The 13,136-nt window shown below is 40.6% G+C and overlaps 1 protein-coding gene across 2 annotated transcripts in view; it reads right to left on the minus strand.

The window, feature by feature from the left end:
• Positions 1-3,686: 3,686 nt before the first annotated feature.
• Positions 3,687-13,136, minus strand: part of NUP58 (nucleoporin 58) — a 32,111-nt gene continuing 22,661 nt past the window's right edge. Inside the window, exons 14-16 of one of the 2 annotated variants that reach the window (XM_035114800.3) lie at positions 9,927-10,025; positions 7,805-7,900; positions 3,687-5,706 (exon numbers count right to left, since the gene is read on the minus strand). In XM_035114800.3, the coding sequence (XP_034970691.2) occupies positions 5,537-5,706; positions 7,805-7,900; positions 9,927-10,025 (365 nt within the window). In that variant the 3' untranslated portion in view covers positions 3,687-5,536. The remainder of the gene's footprint in view (positions 5,707-7,804; positions 7,901-9,926; positions 10,026-13,136) is intronic. The other variant, XM_035114801.3, reaches the window with a different exon arrangement.

A 13,136-nucleotide genomic window follows, 5' to 3' on the forward strand; every position in this document is an offset into this window, starting at 1 on the left:
CATAATACTGCTTTACACACACGTGTGTGTGTGTGTGTGTGTGTGTGTGTGTGTGTGTGTGTGTGTCAGTGCAGACGATACTGAGATAGATGGTCTGACTCGGTATTAAGGCAGCTTCCTAAATTGTATGGGAATTCTGTGGCTGGATCTCTTAATGTATTTAGGTGCCTCCTGAATTGGAGCTGAGTGTGGAGTTCTGTAAGGTGGGTAGAAAATCTTTGGTGGTAGTAGTATCAGTTCAGAATCTTGGGTTCAGAAAAGCAAGCAGGTCCTAAGTCTTTCTACCGATATTGGAGCAGGATGGGGGTGGGGAATGGACTACTATTAGGCACTTATTGCCACCTAGTGGTAACGATAATGTGTGGCAGGATTAAGGCATGTAAACAGCCCATTTTGCCTCCGGTGGTGAAACATGTTCTGAACAGCTGGAAACTGCAAGTAAGAGAATCTTGGGGAAAGTCGTAACCCTAAGAGCTGTTTGACGGACTGCCTCAGAAGGTGGTGGCTTCTCCTTCATTAGATAGCTAAGGAAGGGCAGCCATCTGCTGAGGCTGCAAGGTGGATATAATGACCAGAGGTGGGTTTTTTTTTGGGGGGGGGAACCCCAGAGTTCCTTTCCACTCTAAAAAAATGTATGATTCCATATAACCCAGTGCTTTCCTCCCTGATCAAAGACTCAGACAGCAAGTTTTTTTTTGGGGGGGGGGGAGAAATAATCCCACCTCAAATCTTTTAGCTGGAGTTACAAGGATTGAGCCCAGACGTTTCTCTTTTGGGTGGGAGGGAAAACAAAGCCTATTCTGTACCAGTGGACTATGGTCCACTCTTGCTGGACAATGCATGTATTCAGAGAGGGTAAGAGTTGTCTTTGGCTAGGAGAGACCTAGAGAAAAGTTATCTCAGGTGCAGGGAGCATTTAGCCCTCCAGATGTTACTGAATTACAACTCCCCGCATTGCTTGCCACTGGCCATAGTTGCTGGGGCTGATATGAGTGCAGGCCCAGAGGTTCCTCAAACCCCAGTTATTTACACAGCTTGCCAAGCATATTTCAGCAAGCTAATATTGTGTAATCTGACATCTATCTCCCTATCTCTGGGGAAAGTCACACAAGACTTGTAAAACACTTTGTACAGTGGAAACCCATTCAGAGTAAACGCCCCACTGCACCAGCTACCTCTGAGCTGAAAAGCATAGTAAGAACCAGAGCATAAATGTCATTGGAATGATCTAACCTGGCACATTCTTCATTGAGAGTATGTGTGGTGAAGATCCTATTGAAGTACATGATCCACTGGGTGTTGGGCCTGGAATTCCTGCATAAGTGCCACACAGAAATAGAACACAAACATCTGATTGTAAACAATTTCTATGGGTGGGGTGGGGTGGGGGTGTTTGTGCTACAGCAAAAAAAAAAAAAGCGCGTTGCAGCACCTTACAGACTAACAAATTTACCTAGTGCATCCATCGTGAATAGGTTCGGTGAACATCCCTCTGAAGTGCACGATGCAGCAGGAGCCAGACCTGGTGAAATCGAAATCTCTGCATGAGCACCATAGAAATGAAAGTCAAGCATCCGATTTCCTTACCCTGACACCAAATTGCAACAATTCCATGCAGGGTGTTGCAGCAAAAGCAAAGATCCTTGCCGCAACGTTAAGGTTGCAAAAATTTACCTGATGAATAATCCGTTGTCAATATCTTTGGTATATTTCCCATTGCAACAGGTGATGCACTAGGAGCTGGACCTGATTCACTAGGCATTCCTATGTAAGCACCACAGAAACAAAAAGTCAAACATTTGATTTACTTACCCAGATACAAATTATAACCATTTCTTGAGAGGGTAGCTGGGTCTCAGTAAAAAACAAACCAGAGCCTTGGGGTAAAGGGCTAATGTATTCTTTGTTGAGAATATGTTCAGTGTGTATCCCACTGAAGCACACAATCCATTTGGAATTCCTGCACAAACTACATAGAAATAGTACACAGATATCACATTTCCTTATCCAGATACTGTATGTTGTAAACCATTTCGGGGGGAAGTAGCTGTGGGTATAAAAAGTAAAGGTAAAGGGACCCCTGACCATTAGGTCCAGTCGTGACTGACTCTCTGGTTGCGCGCTCATCTCGCATTATTGGCCGAGGGAGCCGGCGTATAGCTTCCAAGTCATGTGGCCAGCATGACAAAGCCACTTCTGGCAAACCAGAGCAGCACATGGAAATGCCGTTTACCTTCCCGCTGTAGTGGTTCCTATTTATCTACTTGCATTTTGACATGCTTTCGAACTGCTAGGTTGGCAGGAGCTGGGACCAAGCAACGGGAGCTCACCCCGTCACAGGGATTCGAACCGCCGACCTTCTGATCAGCAAGCCCTAGGCTCAGTGGTTTAACCACAGCGCCACCTGGGTCCCTAGCTGTGGGTATACAGACTGCAAATAAGGATTCCACTTCATGACTAACATTAGCTATCACCCAAGGTATTAGCTGGCCACATGACCCGGAAGCTGTACACCAGCTCTCTCGGCCAATAGTGAGAAGAGCGCCGCAACCCCAGTCGTCCGCGACTGGACCTAATGGTCAGGGGTCCCTTTACCTTTACCTAAGGTATTAGTTACCAAACGTCCAATACCAGGTGTAACTTTTTCATGATCTTTTGTAAGGGCCAGTGGTTGAAACAACAAATGATACGGATCATTCAGTATTTTAATTCATCTATCCAGGTTTGGAGCTGAAGACAAAAAATAAAGGTTGTAAGGTATGATGCGAGATGCCTTAGAAGCTAACAGATCCCTGATACCAACCCTATACTGTAATATATATATATTTTAAAAAAGTAACGTGAAGCATAGAATTGTACCGAGGCAGTCAAAATTTAAAAATATTTAAATGCTGGATTGGGATCTATCCAACCCAAGTGCCAAATCAGTAAAATGTTCCTAAGTGTAGGGAGGACTCAGGGTGTTCTCTACACACTCAAGGAGTTCCAGTGTTCTTCAGCAACACAATTGTGGATGTGAATATAATGGACAAAGAACACCAGCAACTCCAAGTATTACGACAGTGCATTTTCCTGTCCATTGTGATTGAGGCTTATAAAGCCTTTTAAAGGCTCAGGACCACTATACCTCAAGGACTGCCTCTCCTCATATGAACAGACTCTGTGTTTATCACCCGAGGTCCTTCTTCATGTGACTCCCCTGTGAGAGGTCCAGAGGGCAGCAACACAAGAAGGGAGACTTTTCCGCAGTGGCTCCCCATTTGTGGAATGCTCTCCCCAGGGAGGTTTGGCTGGTGTCTTCATTATATGCCTTTAGGCACCAGGCAAAAACTTTTCTCTATAACCAGGCCTTTGGTGAATTACTGTAAACAATCTATGGCCTTTTAAATTGTTGGGGATGTGTGTATTGTTTTTGTTACTGTTATGTATTTTGCGTTTTTAATATTGTGAACTGCTCTACGATCCTCAGAAGGGTGCTATAGAAAATAATTGATTGGTTCATATGTTACACTGGCCATACAAATGCATACTTGGAAACATTCAGGATTGTTCTTATGTAACAGAAAACATATTGTTTGAATCAGCAACACTGATATTCCACTGAGCCCAATATCATGTGTGGGGGAATCACAGCCCAGGAGGAATGAAAGCAGCATCCAGAAATAAATGCAAGTATTATTGACACATCACACTTCAATCAGTTTTATTATTTGTAGAACAGAAAAGATGCACATATGGACAAAGACAACACAGTTAAAAAAATAGGTTCACAAATTATATACAAAGAAATTTTTAACATTTTAATATTGTAAAAAGCAGTTAACATACATCCAAGTTTGCACATCTTTTTTGCTGGAGCCCAAATACGAATTCAAAACAGAACTGTGGCCTGAAATTTGTTTTTAAGTTTTCCTTAATTCTTTCAAGTTTAATTTCTTCCTCCTTCCAAAAGAAAAAGAAAAAATGGCCCATACTTCATATATAAAGGTGAAAAGACTTGTGTTAAGTAAGCTATTCCCCTTACTTCTGAATGCATCATTCAGGACTCACACATTTGCCAGATGACTTGCTGTTGCACGAAGAGAAAAAACGCTGGCAGAACTTACAAAAATAGTAATGCCTGAAAGCAACCAACTTCAAAACCAGAGAATACATACGTGCATGACTTATCATCTGCTTGGAGTTATATACAAAATATTCTTTGTGTAAAAAGGCTAGACCTCACAAAAATTCTGTACACAAACACACACACACACAGCAATGATCTGATGGGCTATTTTACAGCCCGGCCCTCAAAAGAGATGGCCTAGCACAAGCCCCAGTCAAGTGAATGGGGTCTCTGCTGGCAACACAGATCAAGGACTACAACTGTAGTCCCTCATTTAAGGCAATAAATATTCCTGTTGTTTCTGTTTTAAAACATTCGCTGAGCTGGAGATGCAGCTCAACTAATGCAAGGCTAGTACTATTGTAATTGTGTGAAATATTGTAGTTTACTCTCAAGTGTCTTGCTGTGATCCACCCTTCATAGCCTCTTAACATGCTTGCTATCTGTAAGCATCAATTCATGCAGAATGACGAGAGAAGCATAGTCTGTCTGCTCTAGGATATCACTCCCATGTATTCTTCTCACGAGACCACACCGCTTGTGTGAGCTGTTTGTGAAAACTAAGGCCGTTTCAGAATGAACTAATCAGTCATCAGCGCTCCAAAAATCTACCTGAAGCCATGTAGTTCACATGTTGAGCAACTGTACAGCAAAGACACACCGCCACAGCTGAGAACCAAACCGGTCTGAGAACGTTAACATTGAACATCCAGTTCATTTAAAGCACTGAATGGAAAACAAAACAGAAATGGAAAACAGACAAAACAGCCCAAAATGTCTCACATGCATTAGTAAATGTTACAGCTGGTTTTCCAATATGCTGCCACAACATGGGAGGGGAGACAGAACCCAAAACACAAACTTGAAAACGTTCTGTCTTACAAGACAAGGTCTGAAATGCATGGTATGTAGCCATATACATATCCGAGTGTGCGTTTATACTGTATATATTTACACACATATTCACAAAACCACCCTGATGTTTTTTTAAAAAGGCCATATCAAGAAACAGAAGACATGGACTCAAGCATTTGTACTAGAATATACTTTACCTGTACAAGGAAACTAAATATGCATCTCTCTATATGGTTTAAAGCATATTAACAAAAATATCCTGTTACTAATCTTAGGTTAAATAGATGGTTTTACACAGTTTCTTAATAATGAAGTGCATATCTAAAAACTATGATCCCCCCCCCCCACAAAAAAGGATTCTTACGCGAGTTCTGAGTCACCAAAAAAATAGCTGTTTGTTACAATTACGTTTTATAATCCAGAATGGGAAGAAGTAGCAAAATGTTATAAATCTCCAAGGACACAGAGCACCTACTATATATCAGCTTAAAAAAATAGATTTCCCCTCCGGATGACTTATGCCAATGTCCCTTTTCTCTGACCCTAGCCCGCCCCGCCCCCCCGCCTTCACATTTATCTTTTCCCCCTCTTGTTCCCAGCTGGGGGTTTCTTCAGCTGGAGAAGTTGTCCTCCTGTGCCAAAACTTGCAGAGGCTGGGTTGGACACCCCAAAAGTCAGGCCAGCAGATGCCGTGATGCCAGGATTGCTGAAGTTAAACCCAGATGTGCTCGAACTGCCAAAGCCTTGTAGAGGAGGGGAAAATATTTGCACGTGAGAGATGCTGTGGTCACATCAGTCTCCTAGCTAAGGCAGCTAGGGACAATCTACTGTACTGAAGCTGTGGAATAAATTTCAGGCAGGTCATAAGCAAGTTCTGGTTCTTTAAACCAGGCATGGACAGACATCAGGGCTTATGGGATCTACTTTTTTCTTTTCTTTAGTAGAACCGACAGGTACACCAGCTGGAGCTAGGTGCAAAGTTAGTGGTGGGGTGGTCATGCTAAATGGAAACTGGCATCTCAGGGGGCAAAGCCAATTACATATTGTGCCCCTGAGCCAGACACTGGGATCACCTGCATATACAAGTATATCTGGCCAGACAACAGAAAAGGAATGGCAACAGCTCAATTTAGAAAAACAAAAACAGAAGCCTTTCTTATCCCAGTAACTGGGACTAAGAAACCTTAGGCCTTATGTGCTGTTACTAGAGAGAACCAGGTGTTAAACGAAGCAGCACATTAGAACCCTTCTACCATGAAGAGAAGCCCTCTTCCTTTCTGATGAGTCCAGAAAACAGGACCTGGCATGTCCTGAAAAACTAAGATATTTAAAGAGAAAAACTAAATCTGGATAGTACTGCCTTTAGCAGAGGTATGTTATGCTTTCACAAAGGAGGTTGTCAGAGTGCCAGTCTGGAACATTTGGCACTGATATTACTTGGTTTTCAGTTAAGCCTTTCCCATTTGCCTAGGGCATTTTAAATGATTTTTGGAATTGTGTGGTATTCTGTTTTTAGCTTTGTTTTACTTTGTTACATTTATTGGTTGGCTTGAAATTCTATTTGTATGTTGTGAAAATTAATTTTATTCACCCTTCTGCACACCACCCTGGAAACCTTTTAATGAAGGACGGATTAGAAATATTCTAACTGTAAATAAATCAATAACATGAAGTGAGGAGCAAGTCTATGAAGCTACCTGATGAGAAAAAGTTCTTTGCACATGTTGTAAATAGTTGTTAAGCATTTTCTATTCAATCCAAGGAAGCTAATAATTATGCTGGAAATCGAATTAACATAGCAACCATGAGTTGATGGTGATAGCCAATTAGCTTACAATACCTTCAAGGAAAGGTGTTTTGATTAAACATCATATTTACATTCAGTGGGGCGGGGAGGAAGAGTCTATAGTGAGGGTAGTTGATTCTGCAGGTGCAGTTAAATTCTTAAGCTTATTCCAATAGGGCTACTTTTGTATTTAAGTGGTTTGTATGTAAAGACTACATAATCCCAAAACCTGACCTTACCCACCCTAAGGGGTACCCAGTTTGGGAAACGTATTAGGTACAACTCTTAACCCCAAAAGTGCAGCAGATACTTCAAGTCCTTTTAAAGTAACTGCCTGACTACAATTAAGAGGTATAAAACAATTGTCATAAGCCAATGCTTCACTGAGAGGTGTGCAAGTGGTTTGGAAAAATAACTGGTTTAGATTAGTTAGCATTATATGAGCTGGCAGCAATTGGTGCTTATGAAACAAGCTAGTATGCAAAATTGCATTCCAACCAAAGGTAAGGCTGCATTCATACAGCTAGCTCAGGCATCCCCAAACTGCGGCCCTCCAGATGTTTTGGCCTACAACTCCCATGATCCCTAGCTAACAGGACGAGTGGTCAGGGATGATGGGAATTGTAGTCCTAAACATCTGGAGGGCTGAAGCTTGGGGATGCCTGAGCTAGCTCATCACCTGTCTCTATAAAGCTGCTGAGCTAACTTTTTCCTTTTAAGTAGCAAATCTATCGTATCATACCCTACAATGCCATTCAAATTTTCCTCGTTTTCGAAAGATTTACTATGCAGCATTGAGGTAGACAGTGTTTGAGAAAAGCAAGCCCAAAGTTCCCTTGGAAGGGCCTATGGGTTTGCACTACTGAGCTTGCGAGAAGGAAATGAAAAACACTTTTTAAATCTACTAAATTATCCTTCCACAGGTGGGAGCTTCCAATACCATTCTGAAAACTATAATTTCCACCAACAGAAGATTTTAATGCAATGACTAAGGTGGATGCCATGCGTTAGGTATTCATAACTTATAATACCTGAACACTCAGAACAGAACAAACCTGCACTAAGGCTTCCTGAAGGCTTATTTGCAGCTCCAAATCCAAAAGATGGTGCACCCGTGCCACTGCTTCCAAAAGCAGAGCTACTTCCAAACCCTAGTGGAACAATAGTGAAGACAGGGAACACACGTTAAGATACACAGAGGGCTAGATTGCTTTCAAGAATTGACCTTCCACAATGTCTTTTCAACATATCCTCTGCAGCATTGGAGCTATTGTTATTGAACTGCCACGGGCAGGTTAAAAAGGGGGTTTATCTGCATGAGACTTCGTTATTAAGTCTGCTTAAATAGAAAAGTCTGCAGGCAGACACACATTCTTCAATTGCTCTTAATAGATTAGGGAAGTTAGGGAAACGTGATGCATAGTAGGTTCAACTGATTAAGTTAAAGGACTAACCTTGTCAAACCTGGATGCGTTTGCAGAAGGCAGTGGGTTGGACTAGACATTTGGTGGCAGACATAGAAGGTAGTTTGGCATTCTTGTCAAACCCAAGGTTGAGTAAATAATAAGTAAGATTCCCTCCAATTGTGGTAGAGAGGCAACGTTCTGCTTTGGGAGACAAGGGTTCTACCTCCACTTATAGAATTTACTTGTAAGAAAATAGAATACTGCTATGATTTCAGCAGACTTGCTTTCAAGCAAGCATGCATAAGATTACATCAGCCTTCCTACTAAGGAGGCAATAAAACACCCACCTTCTTCCCCAAACATGGCTGGAAAGGAAGTCTTGCATCTCAACTCCCACACTTCCACTTAGGGCAATAAATGGGTGGAGCATCTCCCATTGCTGGAAATAGCAATAACCTGGCAAGAATCTTCAGGAAGGCCGGTTTCACACTCCACCTGCTCCCACCACATAGGGCTGGTAGTTTACTGAGCAACAGGAATACGTATACTCAGAAACTACAGAGAGCTGCGCTTATGCCTCCATTTCTGGAAACGGGAGGTGAAGGGAGAATCATGACCGAAACCTAACACAAATGGCAAAGTAGTACACTGCATGTCATGCAAATTTTAAAAGATTTGATATCCTTTCACTGCTTTTTGCACCTCTCAGTTTGCTATTCTATTCTTGCAGCTAATCTCAGCTACTTTATATGGTGGGGTATCTTCACCAGCGCTTCTTGTTACATTTCTAACAGCGTTAGGTTTATTCTCCTTTTCTCCATGGATTTCCTGTACATACTCACACAATAACTAGTATTTACACACACACGGAATATGTGCAGACTTTAAAGACCAGGAGATGGCAAAGGGGTAATTTTTTCAAGGGAAATTTGCCAGTGCACCAGTTCAGCAACATATGCTTGACATGGAGTTTTGCTGTGGCTATTCTAAAGTATCCACAGAGATCTATCAACCTCATGGTTGCTCAGGCACAATGGAAAAACGTAATACCTCTCTGTGCGTATCAGCAACAGGGGATGAAGTGTTGAACCAGCCAATTCCCAGAATAGATCCTATTAACAGCATAGGCCAAAAAGCTGGTACCGACAACAGTGAAATTATATTTTTGTGAACCGTGCACTAATTTAGGTTCCAAATGCATCCTATCCCCTACGATCAAGGCACATGTCGAATAATAGAAGCATATCTATGTGCAAACACAAAAGAACAGAAGACTAAATATACATTTAGGCAACCAGTCATCTCTATCCCACAAAATGTCTGTTTAAATAGAAGTGGTTTAGATGAGATGCCTTGATGTATTCTAAGGATAAAGTCTTGGTGATCTCACACTATCAAACAGGTGCCTAAATGAGCATAGAGATCAGGGCAGATTAAGTGGAAGGGTGCATGATGGAGATGGCAACGCAAATGAATAATCTTGGCTAAGAATAGGGAAATAAGGACTAGAAAGGTAGATTTGTCCCACTCTCTCAATGGGTGCTTGCAATTGCAATAGGCTTTCTAACCCAAAATGGTAAGTTGAGAGTACAGAACCAGAGGGTGGTGGTGCTTTTGTATCAATTCATGTGGATTACGGGGTGTGATCTTGCTTGTTTAGCATAAAACATATAAGAATTTAGTTCTACGGGTGACGTGTGCTGCCTAGTCCAATTCAGGAAGTGCTGTATAGTAGTAATTCAGTGAAACATTAGAAAAAGTTAAAGTGTACCTCCAAGGCTTGAAGACCCTAAGCCACTTGATTGCAAGCCAGTGCCAATACCTGAACCGAATGGCGTTCCAAAACTAACTCCCAGAGACGGCTGTGGCCCTGGTGTAAAAAAAAAAATGAAAACAAAACTTGCCTTACTCTTTCGCAACAGAGATCCATGACGTAAACCCTTCCATTAAAGAGAGTAAATAATCACAGCTTAACAAATGCTTTCTGAAGCACCCAGACTTTCATTATAATTCCTCCCCAAACTATCTTAGCATCTGAATCAGTAATTTCTTAAGATACGAAATGCAATAAAAGATGAAACTACTGGTAAGCCTAGTATATTATGCCACAGCATGAAACCATGATATTATGACAACTCAGCATGTAAGTTAGAATTTCTGCTCCTTGCTGGAATTATATCTGAATATCCTACAAGCAGCTAGAAGTGATTCTTTAAAAATCAAGCTTTATAGAACATGACTAAAATAACCACGTTACAAATGTTATTAAATACTCATTTGAGTATTTTATCCAAGCTCTTTAAAAAAAAACGCCACCAAAAACAAAGTGAAAGAAGTTGATAAAACACAAGACAATGACTTTGTTTTATTAAATTTATTGATCATTTTAGAGCAAGTCAAAACATGACAATTAAAACTGGTTCACACAAAAAATGATAGTTACTGAGTTGTTAGAACTTTGCTACATTTACAACCATTTTGCCTGCTTAAATAAACATTTACAGAAAAGGCACAGATGTGTACCTTAACCAATACATTCAAGATTTCAGATTCAGAAATTTCTAACATCATTTAGAAGATTAGAGACAGTGGTTTCCCTACATATGCACACTGCCAAAATCCATGTTTATATGCTGAGATTAAATGGATATTTTAAACCCATGGTCCTGTGTGGGGTGGGTGGGTAGGGGGAGGGAACTGTGTACCAGCCCCTCATTATAAATAAGTTATAACAAAATATCTGGAGGTTAATTTAGTAACTTATAAAAAGCTACTTAACAGTTTTCACAGTACAGTCACCATTCCTACCCTTAAGCACAGCAAACAGTGCATTAGTTAAACTTGAATGATTTGTCAAGTTCAAATACTGTGCCTGCATCTTCATATTTGTGTATTCCTGCAATGAATCTAATGCATGCTAGTAAAGGACAACTGGCAATATGATTACCAGAAATTTTTTATTTATTTATGAAAAGATACTCAGGATTCTAGGGGTTCAATTTTCCTTTTTGGATATTTATCTTCCCAATTAAAATTTATCAAGTTCTTCTGCCTCGTTATTGCATTACAGTACATTCGTCTACCATGACTGCCATTTGAAAAGAAAAGAAAATAGTTGGTGACAATTTTTAGACTGTATTGTACAAATCAGACAGTGTTCATGGTCCCCTTCTGTCCTTGTAAATATACAAACACTTGAGATTCAAGTTCTCACAACTGCTAATTAAACAGATAGCCAAATATGAAGCAAAAGGCACTGTTTTGCATTGCATCTCTTGAAAGGAACATCTCCAGACCTTAGGTGATCCAATGCAAAAATGAGGTTGTTATATTCAAGGTAGAATTATGCTGTAAAGGGCAACTAGAGTTGTGAACTTGCAATTAGTACTTAGCACTTATTTGGCAAGTTGAGGTTCTTTCTGTATTCCAAGTATGCACTATACACTAACTAAAGATTTTGGGTCAGATCCAGACCAAGGCAGTTGAACATAATTTCTACTGAAAGAAGTAGGAAGTAAGGGAAGTCTTGACTAATTTATCCCACCAATTTCAGTGGGAACCAAGTTCAACTAATTTAACCAGGATCTAACCTTTTATTCTTTTCATAGAACAAGCATTGCATTGACAGATAAAAACTAGATGTAAACAAATTGATATACTCTCTACCTAGCAACTCCTTTAAAAAATTCCAATCCAAAGTAAGTTAGGCTTCTAACAAAAAAAGTGTCCAGTGTTCTCTTTTAAAGGAAGTGTCTCAGTTTTCCATCCGAGGAGGCACCATTGGTGGAAGACCTTTAACCAGTTTGATGACACCAAAGTCCCCCAAGCCAAGCTTGCATAAAAAGCATGCTCTAGATTTTTAAAACAGACCTATATTCAAGTTACAGGGAAAAACCAGGATTTCATAGTTAAAGCTGACAAACTTTCAACTTAACGGCAATCTCGAATCAATGCGACCCTGCCAGAAAACCAAATAACTTCTCATTTAAAAGTTAGGTGTACATAACTTAGGTAACACTAGAGATAGTCCATGCCAAAACACGTAAGTAAACATTGTCACCTTTGGATCACATGTTATGAAATATTTTAAACTATAATTACCTGCATTATATTTTTTAAAAATTATATATATTTCTCCTAAGGAGCAATTTTAGTTTAAATAAATAGAGCTCACTACTAAGAGCCCGTTTACGGTAAACATCAGCAACGCTCCCTACCAGGCTCATAAGATATCATTGCTCAAGTCTCTTCGTACAGACAATAAAGGTGCAACCAAAATTGCCTAAGCCTATTTCAAAATAGGAGCGAATTAACCCTAGCTTAGCTTCAATTTGTGGCAAGGCAGTGGAATTTAACTACACAACTAGCTCAAGCACAGGGTCCTATGAAGTGTTATGATTTGGACAGGCATTCATTCCAGCGATTGCACCCTTTGCAGAGTCAAATGACACAACAAACCAGGGTAGCCAATGCTGTGCTCTCCCAATGTTGCTGGACTACAAGTCCCGTCATCATTGACCAGGCCTGTCGGGACTGATGGGAGATAGATGAGTCCAACAGCATCTGGAGGGTAACATGTTAGGGTAATCGGTGCTAGAAGGTGTTGGAACACAGCAAGGCAAAGTGCTTTTTAGGTAAGCCAATCAAAATCTTGATTGCTTAGTAGCAACACACACTTAAGGCAGTAACTACACTAAACTATTTTTACCTGAAAACGTCTTGATGACACAGCTATCAAAGGAGACAATAAATTATTTTAATTCCTACTTTACCTAGGGCTAAACAGCTTTAATACAATGTGAGGTGCTCTGCTACAGTGGAGCAGTCACCATTATTCCCAGCTATTGAACCATTTCACTGGCATTTGTTTCCAGTTAAGAAAATATCCTAGAGCTGGCAAAACTCATTAACACTGAATGTTTGACTTCTGAAAGGAGCGTGATTGTAAAAAAAACCCAACACAACCCCCCCCCCAAAAAAA

This window comes from Zootoca vivipara, chromosome 4 (genome assembly GCF_965207765.1).
Source record: "Zootoca vivipara chromosome 4, rZooViv2.hap1.1, whole genome shotgun sequence".
Taxonomy (NCBI): domain Eukaryota; kingdom Metazoa; phylum Chordata; class Lepidosauria; order Squamata; family Lacertidae; genus Zootoca; species Zootoca vivipara.